General features: G+C 49.0%; 1 protein-coding gene across 1 annotated transcript; it reads left to right on the top strand.

Moving 5' to 3' along the window:
* The first annotated feature begins 972 nt into the window (after positions 1-972).
* Positions 973-13,161, top strand: FAM3D (FAM3 metabolism regulating signaling molecule D). Its single transcript, XM_065408275.1, has 9 exons — positions 973-985; positions 2,351-2,500; positions 3,253-3,273; positions 4,317-4,440; positions 4,932-4,990; positions 7,078-7,128; positions 10,915-10,999; positions 12,013-12,139; positions 13,072-13,161. The coding sequence occupies exons 1-9, from the start codon at positions 973-975 to the stop codon at positions 13,159-13,161; spliced, it is 720 nt and encodes a 239-aa protein (XP_065264347.1).
* Positions 13,162-14,903: the final 1,742 nt, after the last annotated feature.

The following is a 14,903-nucleotide window of genomic DNA, read 5'->3' on the forward strand; positions in this document are numbered from 1 at the left end:
CTTGTGTCTCAGTAAGGCTATATAATCTCATCCTGGGGGACAAACGCTGATCTTAGTCACTCCACTGCAAATCCAAAGTACTTGGCAGACTTCTGGTGTCACCCCAGGGCAAGTAAGAATCGAATTTGGTCCAGTGTCTTTATTTATTTAGAAATGATCCTAATGAACTTTAATAACTTCTTATAGTTATAGGCCTCATTTGGTGGGTAGCCAAAAAAAAAAAGTATCAAATATGTGATGCAAAGAATGGAGATCTACATGAGTATGTAATATTTGCTTGTTACTGTTTTCAGTTATTCAAATATTGTGGTTTCTTTGATGGTATTGATTTGTGACAATAAACTTTCCCTAACCTGTCAAGGCCAAATCTTGCCATGTCCCCACCTGGTGGTTAGCACTCCTTAGGATTAGAAATGCACTTTGCATTATCCAGCTATGAAATGCAACAAAACGGTGATTTGAAATATTCTGTAATAAAGAATGTGCTATACAATTTTCAAGTAATTTTAAAACTCATTATTCTTATTATAATCGTCAACAGATAGAAAAAAAATTGATCCATTTTGAAGTAGAACATAAAACATTACTGGCAGGTTCAAAGAATAAGTGGCAAGTAGCCAGGGATGGTCTTAAAAATAAAGTAAGTTTAAAACAGTGTAAGCTGGTCGCATATAATTGAGCCCAAAATTATAAAAATTCTGAACATTATAAAAATGACTTGTAATAGCTCTAGAAGAGCCATCACAGCTGAATCAAGTCTGTGTGTAAATATATATAATGGGATGCTGCTTTGGTGTGACATCTTGTTGCAAAAATACTCCAGTAGTGTTACTGTAGCAATTAAGATCTTTAATCTAACACTCATCTATTGCTTCTGGAGGACAGTTACATTTGAAGATACTTTTTCTGTTTCAGCAGGTTGAGCTGTGAGCTTTGATTGGAGCCCAGATTCCGCTGTCCCTGAGCGCTACAATGAGGTGGACAGGTAAGAGGCCAGAGGATATTTGTCTTTTATAATGATTATAAAAAATGCTCTTTGTTCCTATTCGTTGGGTCTGTTTCTCGTTCGCAGGAAGACTCTACATGACCGTATTCAGCCGGAGGGGGCTAAAAGGATCTACATGTCAATAAGTGTGCAGCCTTGTTTTTAATAACTTTTATACAGTTCAGTCTATTGTCCTTTTTCCAATGAAATCCTCCAGACTGGGGAAGAGGTGACTGTGGAGAGGTTCTTGGTTCCAGAAGCGCCATTCACATGCAATATCAATGTTTTCTGCAATCATGTTTCTAAGGCAGGGAAAGCGCATTGTGCTCCACTGACCGTTGCTTTAAAACCAAACCCCAATCAGATTGATCTGAACAGCTGTTCAATGAGCGCTAGTCACTAGTTGCGGGGCTCAGGAGCCTCCCAGCTCTGGGAACTCAAGCAGGACTTGGATTTACGTGGCTTTTGAACGCCTCGGGTTTACTCTAAGACAGAGAAGAACATGAGTGATGCTTTGCAGTTATATAGCATCTTTTGCCCACAGACCTCAAAGCACTATAGAAACATGCATTAATAGAGCCAAAGATTTTTAAGGCCAGAAGAGACATTATGATGATCTAGACTGACCTCCTCATAGCACAGACCAGCAGCTCCACCCAGTGAATCGAACCCAGCCCCAGTAACTCGGGCTAAGCCCCATGAGGCGCATATTATTTGTATGTAAGAATGGGGAAACTGAGGCACAGGGAGACCAAGCGGCTTGCCCAGAGTCGCACAGCAGGCCAGTGGCAGAACATGACTCCCAGTCACGTGCGCTGACCACTCGATCTCTTGCTACATGCAGGCCCCATTAAGCAAACCCACTGGAGCTCGTGAGGGCCGTGCCCCGAGCTCTGAACACCCCCGAGCTCTGGAGAGGATTGGCTCTAGACGTTGTGGTTCGGGCTCATAGCTAAGTGAACGCTGGTGAACGCTGCTTGGCCAGCCCTCTGCAGCACCCTGCTCTAGGGCCGGGGACGTGGAGGGCAGGCACAGCCAAACGTCGGTGCTGGTGGCCTACCTAACCCCCAATGCTGGTGATTACTTGGGCCCCGGCTCCCCGGGGGTGGATGTCTGCACCAGTGCAGGGCCACATCAAAGGGGCTCTGCGTGGGGGTAGGGGTCTGCCCCCCTGGCTCTGACTGCAGGGGGGGGCTCTCGGGAAACTAAAGAAAGAGAGTCACGTTTTACTTCGCCAAAGGTCGGAGGAGAATTCTACCAGGGACTTGCTTCCTTCTCGGAGAGTGACCCGGGGTCCCCGGCAAGCAGCGGGAAATGAGCTCCCCCTGGCCCTGGTAAGGGTGGCTGTGCTGCTCCCCTCTCCAGAGCGCTGCGACTTCCCGCGCTATTCTCTGCCTCCCATTGCAGGGCTGATCCGGATAGCGGCCGTGCTGTTCTCGCTGGGCACCGCCTGGCTCTTTGTACAGACGTTCTTCAACACCGGCTGGAAGGTCGTCAGTCTGCGGAGCTGGCTGGGTACGGTGATTTAGCAGGACAGCTGGGGCCAGTCTGGAATACGTCCGAGGCTTCCCCTTTGAGGAAATAGGGGGCTCCCTGGGATCTGTAGCGATACTGATCCTATCAGCCGCCGTGGTCCTGCCTATGGCTGGACAGGGTATTCTGCCCCCCGTCCCCTCCACGGAGCCCATTTACTTGGGGTGCATGGTTTGCATTGTAAGCTCTCGCATCCACCTCTGCAGTGGGTCTGTGTGGACAGCGGGCCCGCCACTCTGCTTGCCCACCTAGATCACCTGCACCGAGTCCTCCAACTCTGCGTCATGTAATGCCCACAGCGGGGCCATAGGCCACGGGCGTGGCACATAGGGCACGTCCGCCCAGCAGGAAAAGACCCGTGACAGCAAGTCTCAGAGCCTGGGTCAACTGATTGGGGCTTGCGGGGCTCGCACTGCAGGGCTATAAAGAGCAGTGTAGACATTCCAGCTTGGGGCACAGATGTTTGCCCCTGCCCTCACTGGCTCTGCGTCCAGGGCATCCGGTCAGTTATTCCATGATTAATCATCTTTTCTCATTTACACTCATGGACGTATTTCTATGAAGTGGGTCTCCCCAGCCGGCCCCGTTAATCCAGAACTCTGGGTTGGGCTTTGTTTAGCCAGACCCCCGCCTTCCTCCTCCAATGGCTTCCTATGCTGCCCAATCCCTCTTTCGGCTCGGCAAAGGGGCGGGGGGGTTTCAGAGGCGTAATGCTGCTGTTTGTGTCTCCCCAGGTTCCGAGCCCGACCTGCCCAGTGAGTATACGAGTGCGCCGTTCTCATGGCAGCCGCACGGCGCTCTGAGAAGTGCTGGCAGAACGAGGGAGGCAAAGCAAGGGGTGAAATCCTGCCCCACTGAAGTGCCTGGGAGTTTCTCCGGTGACTCCAGTGGGGCCAGGAGTTCAAACCCAGGGCCTGACTTGTTGCCAAAGATTCACACCAAGGCCCCAGTTCTGCCCCCCTTATTGCTGTCAAGTGCCCCCCTCCTAGGCGAGCCGTCCCAAGCACGCTAACTCCAGGCTGGGTGTCTTTGCACTCTAGCTCACACCGAAGTGCTGGGCTGGACGCGGGAATCCCTGGGCGAGGTTGTCTGGCCCATGCGATGCCGGAAGTTAGACTAGAGATGCTCAGAATGGTCCCAGGTGCCGCTGCACGACAGCTCATGACAATTGCAGTGATAGCAACAGCCTCTGCTCGACGGACATGCTGTGTCTGTGACTCGCCTGCCTGTTGAGACAGCCGCTGGGGGAGGGAAGCAAACCCCTTCTGGACGCTGCCCTCTGCTAACGATTACAAACGATTCACTCTGAACAAGCATCAGACAAGCCTGCACCAGGCCCTGCCTGATTCACCCCCTCCGGATACACCGATCCCACGTTAAACCATCAAATGGACTCGGCTAAACGAGCCTTTTCCTCAGCGACCTCCATTTCACTGGCTACTGGAGCTTACCCCAGCCCGTCTCTTTCCTTAGAGATGCTGCAGTTATTTCAGACACCCTTTTCTGCCCAAAAGAGTTGCGTGCCAATATCAGAACAATAAACTCGAGTGGTGCTCTGCCACGGGGATGCCCCCCCTCCTACAACTGTGCAAGGATGATTTCACCCAGTGCCCCAAACACTGAAATCTCTGCTCAGGTTAGATGCAAACGCCCTCTGGTGTCTAGAGAAACCGAGTCAGTCCCCTCAGGATTTGGCCCATGTATTTCAAACCCTCACCAGATTACCTATGTTAAGAAATGTCCAAAGGCTGCCTGTGCAAGGCAGTACAATTTACAGTCTGCTCTTCATTCCCTTCAGAGACCCAGCCCCTGCAAAACAAGTGTGGTAATGACAAAAGTTGTCCCGAAAGCACTTTTGCATTTAAAATCTCGAGTGGAGCAGCCAATGTTGTTGGGCCTTCTATGTGCTTTGAAAATACGATGTAAGTACTGAACCAAAAGGCCATATTACACTGGAGGTAGGAGGGACTCTCTTGGGAGAGGACTTGGGGGGTGGGCTGAGCAGCCTTGAGGGAGGAACCTTAGCAGCAGCCAAGCCTGGGGAGAGGGATTCAGCCGCTCTTTGTTATGTTGTTAATTTCTTTGCTTGATAAAGGCAGACTCAGGCAAGGGACAAGTTTGGACCCTACACAGTATGTGGGCTGTGCTTGGGAATCAGCGGGGAAAAGCGCCTGCTCACAGAACAGGGGAAGAAAAAACTGCTGGGTAACAATGCTGACAGGCATAGGTATAAACGAGGTTGAAAATCCTTTGACAATAGGCCTCCCTGCTGCTATGTTCATGACTATTGCAGCTGGCCTAAAACGAACCCCGCAGATGCCCTTTTCGAACAGCCGTGCAGGACTCGTCCCTTTGGACGGACATTGCTAGCAGGATGCTACTTGCCATTTGATTCTCTGTGCTTTATTTCCAGTATCATGAGTGGCGTGAAGAACAACGTTGGCAGAGGGTTAAACATCGCACTAGTAAACGGTGAGTTCTCAGAGTGGGAATCATTCTCCTTTGTCCACAGGGTGCCCTGTCTCGCACCGACTGCAGTGGGAATATTGCCTACAGCAGGGCTGCAAGCTCCGGCCATTCTGAGGCATTTGAGCAGCTACTTGTCAATGGGAAGGAAATGATTGTATCAGTGAGATCAGCAATGACTCCTTGGGCTCTAGGTTTATAGCTAGTTACCTATTTAATTAACTAATGCTTGCCCAGCAAATATCCCAGCTAGTGGAGGTCAGCCCAGGTCCAATGACTTCAGCTCACACCAGCTGCAGATCTGGCTCTTGCATTGCAGAGCCTTAAGTAACACTCTGTTGGGCCCACTCCGGAAGTCCTTCGTCAGGCAAACTCCTGGTGAGCAGCGTTCACTCCGTTTTCATCTAGTCTTGCTGGGGCAGGGACCTCAGGGTTTGGCCCCTTATTGGCTGCTGACCAAAAACATATTGATTCCTGGAGTAAACCTCGCTGGCCATTTAGCTTTTCTTTGGACTCTCCCTGTTAGTCCCAGCACCCCCTGCTGAGTTTCCCAGAGTGGGCAAAATCACTGGCGCGATGTCAAATTTGGCACAAGCCCCAGAAACGCAGACCCACCCTGCTGGCTGGAGACTGAACAGAGCCAACTCCCTCGTCCTGCCAGTCTCCAGAAAGATACTGGCAATGAGAAAATGGCTGGGAGGTTCAGAGCTCCCACATAAATAACAACCCCCGCTAAAAGCACAGAGCTTTAACCAGGTGGCTCCCCAGCAGGGAGGAAAGCAGGCTAAGCAAGCAGCGCCCTGGCAGAGTTAATGGAAGCGCTCAGGTATCAGTAGGTTTGCCCTGAGTCTCTCCTACTGCTGGACATAACACAGCACCCCCTTAGGAGCCCATTTAGCAGGAGCTGGGGCATAAGCCACTGGGACAGACAATAAAAGGCACCATAGCTTTGTCTCTGCACTAACTGGCTGTCCTTAACTCGAGAACTGAATTCTCCAGTCAGCATTTCAGGGAAAGGGCCCAGCTCCGGCTGCCATCCCCCCCAATGGGAGCTCAGCTCGGCATCTTGAAGTCAATCTGACAAAAGGCCGATTATTGGAGAACGTCTCAGGTAGAAGGAGAGACCCCGGGGGCATCACTGTTACTCTGCCAGGGTGGTTAGACTATCCAAGAGCCTTCACTTCCCGCCTGGTCTAGTTTGTTGCTGCCCGACTGGGAGAGTGGGCAGCGGTGTGATAAAGACAGAGATGGAGACAGCCCGACTGCTCCTGAGCCTGGCTACAGACACTACAGATGGTCAAAATCTGCCCACACGTCCCCCTAGCCCCACACATGTCAGGGGGTCGCATGGGTGTCAGAGCAGAAGTGGGTCCAGTGAGGAGGCCAAGGGTTTAACGTAGGGGGTTGGTCTTAGGGAACCTTGCATTCCTCCAACGTACTGAGAACCTTCCCTGTCATTTATTAGCAGCATCTCTGCAGATTGACGGACTCTGCGGGCTGTGAATTTTGCACTTAATAATTCCTAGGAATCGCTCAAGCAGGCCTGGGACAATCCCCATTGAGCTTTTCCTAACGGAATTGTGTGAGATCAGCACTCCCCGCTTTCCTTCTGCTGCTGTCATTTCTCTCTTTGGCAGCTCGGGCCATCTCCCTCGGATCAGGGGGTGCTGCCATTGCCTGATTTCATGTTTTCATTCCACATCATGGTCCCAGTCCTGCAATCGGGGCCACCAGCTCAGACTGTTCTGGAGCCCCATTGAGCCTCCTCTGTGGCACAAGGATCTGTTCTAGTTGGTCCCTTTTGTTGGACTGGGACCTAAAATGAACCAATGGCCATTCAGCCTGGTGTCACTTATTTTAGCAGCTCCGCTCACTCATCAGCACTAGATCCTTTCCCGACGACTAGATGGTTGTGCTGATCCCATTGCTCCAGTCGTAGGCAGCGTGTCCTTTACAAAGTGCAGGATTGCATCAAGGAGCCATTCTGCACATAGTCCACTGGATACATGAGCTGAACAGGACTAAACAATGCATTTCTGTCACAACGCTTACATTATAGAAAGTAATTGCTCTATTTCATTTGCCACCTTTAGGAACAAATGGCCAGCTCATGAAAACAGACTCCTTCGACATGTATTCTGGAGGTAGGGCTTTGCTTTCACTAAACACTCAGCATCTACCAGTGCTTCACATTATAGTAAAATCCAGAGCATTGCAAGCAGTATTGATAACTAGCTCCTTCTACCTTCTCCTCTGTGTTTACTCACTAGTAAAATGAAGTGGACCTAAGCAGTGCTGCCAACTCTTGCTATTTCTTTTGGTGTTTTCCTTAAAGCCCCTATGCCTGGAATCATGTTAGTATGTGAGACTCTCGGGTTTTATTATTATTTTTTTTTAAAAGGGCATTTCTGGCCCTCATGGCTGTGGAGAAAAGCTTGAAAACGTGCCCCCAGATGTCTTGATAGACAAAGCACATAAAAAGATCCAAATTTATTATTTTTAAAGCCTTATGATTATTAAACCAATGAGACCTGACTCATAGTTTGTGAACACTGGGGTTTGGCAATCTTGTTTATGTCGCTTGTTTTCTTCCCCTCCTATCACAGAGTAAATTACAGATTCAGTGTATGGATGCTAAGTAGCTTTCTGCATTAATCACATCCAGCTAAAAGCATGTTTTTAAAAAACAGTCTTTATCTTCCTATAGAAACCCCCCTCGCTCTGCTCACATGAATTATTCTGCTAGTTTTAATGGGATGACTCTTGTGGTGAACGGGACAGGACTGGGCCCACGTTTTGTGTCATGTAGACACTGCAGTGCCCAGATGCCAGCCCTTCTGAGACATGTCTCTAGCAGTTGGCCGATCACAAAGCGCAGAGTACGTGTTGTTAGCGCGGTAAGAAAGCTCATCCGTAGGTTGTATGCTGAATCCCAAAGGATCTGTTCTCTGTCAGGAACGTCATTGCTCAGTGTCTTCCAGCCAGAGACCTCAACCTGCACTCTGATGGGGGGAAATCACTTAACTGCCACCGCACTATTTGCTTTCAAACATGGTTATTCCACCTGTCAGTATCCGAGAGGCCAAATTTTGCATGCAGGTACACCGCTACTACCCTCTTGCAGCCAGCAGAGGGCAGGATTGGGCACTGCGGGGCCAGACCCTCAGCTGGTGTCAATCAGCGTAGGAATGTTAACAACAGTGGAGATGCACCAGGTTACACCAGCTGAGGATGTTTAATTTTAAAGCGATGTGGAAATAACAGAGGGACAAGTCACTTACGCTCTGTGAGGGCAATTCACCCTGTGCGGGGAGACAGCACTAGGGACAGGCACCACTCAGAGGGGCTTAACTGGCTCTTGGGGATTGTTTCTGGCCTTCTGCATTGGATGACTATCACTCTCGGGGGGTAAGGGCTCGGTGTCTCCTCTCAGCCCTCCTGGACGTCTGGGTGCTCAGCAGTGTACAGGATTAGACCCGTCCTGCTCAAGAGCTAAAGAAGTTGCAGTTTTCGGCTAGGTCCCTAGACAGAGCCTTACACTGAAGAATCTCAGGTGACTAGAGTAGGTACCGGTAATGGTTGCAATGGAGTCACAGAGGGCTAGCGAATCTGCACCAACTTTATGTAGCTAACTAGGGTCTCAAACATGCACCTCAGTGTATCCAACTGCAGGATCAGGATCCTGAGCTATGTGTTTAGTTCCATGTGCCATTAATCTTAATTTCCATTGCTACCACCAGACTCATGCTAGGGAAATGGAATTCCACAGTTACTGAGCAAACATTAACAAGAGATGCCGGCTTCCATCGGTTCTGCTGGCAAAGACGGCTTTCCATGCCATGGTAGTGGGAGAAAATAGCTGAAAGGGCCCAATCCTGAAAAGTGCAAGGGACCTTCTGCAAATTGCTGAGGGTCTTCGAACCCATTGAAGATAAAAGGTGCTGAGGGGGCGTTCGGCACCTGCTCCGATCCTACCCGGAAATGTGGAGAAATTAATTTTCAGCTGGTTTTCCCCAAGGCAGAACATTCTGTGCGCAGTTGTTGTGTGTCTGAGGCCCAGTCATTAACCCACTCCATGGAACAGCCCAGTGGGTATGTGAGGGGGGGGGCAGTTGTCTTTGATCCTAATGAGTTTAGCCCAGTCGCTTTTAGCTGATTGAGCAGCAAGGAGGTAGTTTATTAATTAGCCGAAATGCTGCTGTGTGATGAACTTTGATTTAAACCAGGTTGGATAGGAAAACTATAAATAATACTTTACAGAAATGGGCTGATTTGGCTCACCAGGGAAACCCAAAGGAGAATAATTGAAAAGGAAATTATTAGTGGAATTCAGACACCATCTTTCAAAAACCATAGCCTTTCCATACGGTCAGGACCTCAGGATCCGAGTGCTAGTCAAACAACTTCAGGTTCATTGCAGTAAGATCTCTGTGCAATATTTTTCTAACATAAAGCATGATTAAATGAAACCTGTCTGCATGTTATGCCGGGCAAGTGTAATTGTGTGGAAGTTACATTGCTGTCTATTGTCTGAAACAGGTCTGTTCTCTTAACGTCAATTGCTGTGAATTCAGTCTGACTTGGAAAATGCTGTTGTACTCTATGGGTGTGTGGTGTTTAGACGCTGCATGTGATTATTAGAACTGGGAGCACTGACTGTTGGGAGTCTGAAAGGACAGGAAACAGGAAGGATCTTGGAGTCATCGTGGATAGTTCTCTGAAGATGTCCGCGCAGTGTGCAGAGGCCGTCAAAGAAGCAAACAGGATGTTAGGGATCGTTAAAAAGGGGATAGAGAATAAGACTGAGAATATATTATTGCCCTTATATAAATCGATGGTACGCCCACATCTCGAATACTGCATACAGATGTGGTCTCATCATCACAAAACAGATATACTGGCACTCGAAAAGGTTCAGAAAAGGGCAACTAAAATGATTAGGGGTTTGGAACGGGTCCCATATGAGGAGAGATTAAAGAGGCTAGGACTCTTCAGCTTGGAAAAGAGGAGACTAAGGGGGGATATGATAGAGGTATATAAAATCATGAGTGATGTGGAGAAAGTGAATAAGGAAAAGTTATTTACTTATTCCCATAATACAAGAACTAGGGGTCACCAAATGAAATTAATAGGCAGCAGGTTTAAAACAAATACAAGGAAGTACTTCTTCATGCAGCGCACGGTCAACTTGTGGAACTCCTTACCTGAGGAGGTTGTGAAGGCTAGGACTATAACAGCGTTTAAAAGAGAACTGGATAAATTCATGGTGGTTAAGTCCATTAATGGCTATTAGCCAGGATGGGTAAGGAATGGTGTCCCTAGCCTCTGTTTGTCAGAGGATGGAGATGGATGGCAGGAGAGAGATCACTTGATCATTGCCTGTTGGTCCACTCCCTCTGGGGCACCTGGCATTGGCCACTGTCGGTAGACAGGATACTGGGATAGATGGACCTTTGGTCTGACCCGGTACGGCCATTCTTATGTTCTTAAGGAGTGGGGAGGAGTTGAAGAGACTAAGTGAGAGTTACAGAGGGTGCAGCAGCTTCTTGGTAAAGAGGTTTCCACTGTAAAAATAAAGTCCTGTTAAGTTTGTTAGTACCTTGCCTGGTTGATACAACAGGGTGAAATTCTCCTCTGCAATTCACGCTGAGGGCTCTCCCAGGACCGTAGGAGGTACAGTGCTTATGCTGGGGTGAATTTCACCCTATCCCTGTACAACATCTGTTGGGAAACTGGTTGTGGCTGGGTACCAGGCAGGGCCGCCCAGAGGATTCAGGGGGCCTGGGGCAAAGCAATTTCGGGGCCCCTTCCATAAAAATAAGTTGCAATACTATAGAATACAAATTGCCCCACTTGCCCCCACCCCCCGGATGACCCTGGTACCAGGTCTGTTAGCAGAATGTCTCTGTTGATTTTCTTTTCTTTACCAGATATCAAGCTGCTACTGGACTTCCTGAAAGCCATCAAAAGTGGCACCATAGTGATAGTTGCCTCCTACGATGACCCAGCAACAAAGTAAGTACAATCCAAGGAGGTGATGTTTGATTTCCAAGGGCCAGTCCTTCACCTACAGAGTCAATGGCAAATCTCTCGTTCGGTTCCGGGGTAGCAGGATCAGACCCCAAGTCTATACAGACAGTCCTTGCATTGCAATCAGAACTGGATTAGGATAATGTGCTCTACAGGGAGCTACCCCTTCAGACCATTCAGAAGCATCAGATGATGCAGAATGCAGCTGTCTGCTTGCCAGTCACCATGTGTCAGGGGGAGAACACATTACACCATGTGTCAGGCGGAGAACACATTACGCCATGTGTCAGGCGGAGAACACATCACACCATGTGTCAGGGGGAGAACACATTACACCATGTGTCAGGGGGAGAACACATTACGCCATGTGTCGGGGAGAACACATTACACCATGTGTCAGGCGGAGAACACATTACACCATGTGTCAGGCGGAGAACACATTACACCATGTGTCAGGGGGAGAACACATTACACCATGTGTCAGGCGGAGAACACATTACACCATGTGTCAGGCGGAGAACACATTACGCATTACACCATATGTCAGGCGGAGAACACATTACACCATGTGTCAGGCGGAGAACACATTACGCATTACACCAGTGCTCAGGAAGCTGCACTGAATGTCCAAGGAAGTCCCCCAGGAGCTACGGACCATCACGAACCTCCCCACCTTCTGCCCCAAGTGCAAGACCTGCCGTCTATAACAAACATATAACAGGTGTATTACCCAATCATTATAAACTTTATAACGATATGGTTTTAAAAACTCCAAACCCAGCACTCCCCTGCACACACTTCTCCCCCGGAGGAGACGATGAAAGAACAAATAGGTGACAGACGTTCGTCATGTTGCTTAATGCCCAACGGGAAGGCTCCGCGCTCATGCTGATGAGCATGTCGCACCGATCCAGAACCTGACTCGAAGGGCAGTGCGGGCTTCCCTTGAGAGGGTGAGGGAGCTGCCACCCAGCTCTCCCGTTTTCCTTTTTTCTTAGGCTGAATGATGAAGCACGGACATTATTCACCGACCTGGGAAGTAGCCATGCGAGCAAGCTGGCCTTCCGAGACAACTGGACTTTCGTAGGCGCAAAAGGGCTCAAGGATAAAAGCCCCTATGAACAGGTATTTTCCCCTCTCCCCCAAGAGTAAGCCTGTGACCTTGGTTAGTATTAGGGCCACTTCTGCCTGAGCTGCTACCATTCAGGCTGCCCTGTCTCCTGCTGGTATTCGTCTGCCGGGCCTTGCATGCAAACGGACAAATCAAACGTCCCCTTCTGCTGCCCAATTCCTGTGTCCCACACTGAGACAAGGCGCAGGGCTGAACGCCAGCAGGGCTCTGTTCACACACGTGCACTGGAGAAGCCAGGGCCATAGGGAAAGTGTGAGGCAAAATGCTTCTGTCCTAATTCCAGCAGTATCCAAAGCCGCTGATTGTCAAGCCACTGCCCAGGCCTTGCAGTGACCGGAGCTGTGCAGGAGCAGAGACCGGTCCTGTGTGCCCCAAGGCATGACTGTCTCCTCTGTATTCCCCCCTCCACGCAGCTGTGTGCTGCTCCCGCACATACAGTCTGCACAGGCGGACGGGAGCCTGGAGCCACTGCTGCTCCTTCCAGCACACACTGGTGCTGCTTTCACATGTGTGGGCAAAAATGTATAGAGTCAGAACTGGGTTAATAATTCTGTAATGGCATAAGCTTTATACCCTACATGGTGAATGGACAGCACCTGAACTTTCTACACTAGGAGCAGTTCTCTGCGCTGTCTGCTGAAAATGTACCCTTCATCTTGCATATACAATTCACTAACTAAATGGCAGGGCCACTAAAGGACAACAGCCTACTACCGCTACCAGCTAATGGAGCTTCTCCTTTAGCTCAAGTGGTAGAGCTCTGTGCTGCAGGGCTGAACATCCATGTTCCAAGCCGTGCTGACAATGCATGTAGGGGAGATGACATTATACCCACATTATACTGATTATCTGTCGTCTTGTAAATCTGACATTCCCTTCTGCCATGCCAAACCCTCTGCTTTATTTCTTTTTCCCCCCTCCAAAGCACTTAAAAAATGAAGCGGCAAAAAACAAATATGACGGCTGGCCTGAAGTTCTGGAAATGGAGGGCTGCGTCCCAAAGAAGATGGATTAGCAGTGTGCTGAAGTCAGAACAACGCCCGCATCGAGCCTTATTTAACAATACATTCCTGTTTGGCTGGAAGAAGGCATTTCCGACTGAATCCGGCATATGGACTGATCCCAGCTTCATGACAGTACCAGCCAACTGGCTGTTTTCAAATCACCAGCCAACTTACAACGGTGTCTGAATGCTGCTTTAAAAACCTGTAGGCTATGGTATACTACACCGGCTATGAAGTCATAGCAAATGTCTAATCTTTCAGCATGCTGCTCTATTACATTAATAAGGCACATGTTGAGGTGAAGGCAGTAATGTCAATATCAGGCATTTAATTCTCCTGTCTGTCTCAAAACAATAAGTGCACAACACCACTTGGGAAGAAATTGCTTCAGCTTCTGCTTCTTGAGTTGCTAAAAGTGATTTTAACAGTTTAAATCCTCCCACGTTGTTTCCAAGAAAAGAGATCAGAGACCAGGGGGCTTTTCAGCCTTGCTGACAAAGGCAGAACAAAATCTAGTGGCTGGAAGTCGAAGTTAGATCAATTCAACCTTGAAATAAGATGCCATTTCCTAGCAAGGAGGGGGATTAAACATTGGAACAACTTGCTGGGGAGGTGGTGCGCTCGCTGTCACTTGGAGTCTTTGAGACAAGTTTTGATCTCTTTTTTAAGTATACACTTTAACCCAGCTTCTAGGAGAAATTCTAAAGCATTTGCGGGTGGGGGGGCTGGATGTCATGGTGGCCTTGGAATGTGGGAATCCTATGACTCCCCCTGTTCGTTCCCTTCCTTCATGGGCCACGGGGAGGCCAGGAAGCTCTGCACTGCCCTCAGCGTGCTCATAACACTTGCAGTTCTGCATTATGAGAATAACTGTAATCAAATCTCATGCACCAAAATGAGCCGAGCATGTCCCTGAAATGACCCATGGAGAGAAATCAGGATTGGATGTTTCTCTGAGCTATTCTCAGCCAGAAGTGAGGAGCTTAATGCAGGAATTACTGGGTGGAATCATGTTATATGGGAGGTCAGATCATAACAATCCCTTGTGACTTTACAAACCTATCAACCTTCAGCTACATGCTTCTTTATGGCTGGAGCCACTGGACACCTGCAAAGAGCACATGGGGGGTTAAACTCCATGGGCTGTGGGCAGCACGAGAGTTGTTTCACTCAGTTCTCTTCCTGGCTGCAGATTTTCTTGCCTACTCATACATGTAAGCAAGAGCCAGCATGCAGCCTGGGATGTGAGTGACGGGGAGAACTGTGGCATTACAGATGCTGGACCCCAGGGGTTTGATGCTCCTCTCACACCAGTGGAAATCAGAACAACTCCAGGGAAGCAAAGTTCCAGTGGAGTTACAGGGGAAACGCCAGTGGTTAAAAAAATAAAGGAGTCGGGAGAGAATCCGGCACTGTTCCCCTTCACTGAGAGACACACTTGTGGCCATTGAGAAATGAAAAGTCTGAAAGTGATAAACCTATTTAACAAGTTGTAATTCTAGGTTCGAACCAGTAGGTGGAAACCTTCCCGAAGGAGAACTGGGAACACAGGCTGTCTGGATCTCTACTGGAAAATCAAAGCCTGCTGTCCCAGTTCACTAGTGATTCATCTTGTGCTTCAGAGTCTCACTAGACATCTGCTGCTGACTAAAGGTCACCAGGGTCCCCACGAAGAGAGATTTCATGTAGAGACGTGACTCCCTGTGTGTGCTGTGGATCATATGCATGGCAGAGCTGCCCAGAACGCAGGGCT

Source organism: Emys orbicularis, chromosome 7, assembly GCF_028017835.1.
Source record: "Emys orbicularis isolate rEmyOrb1 chromosome 7, rEmyOrb1.hap1, whole genome shotgun sequence".
Classification (NCBI taxonomy): Eukaryota; Metazoa; Chordata; order Testudines; family Emydidae; genus Emys; species Emys orbicularis.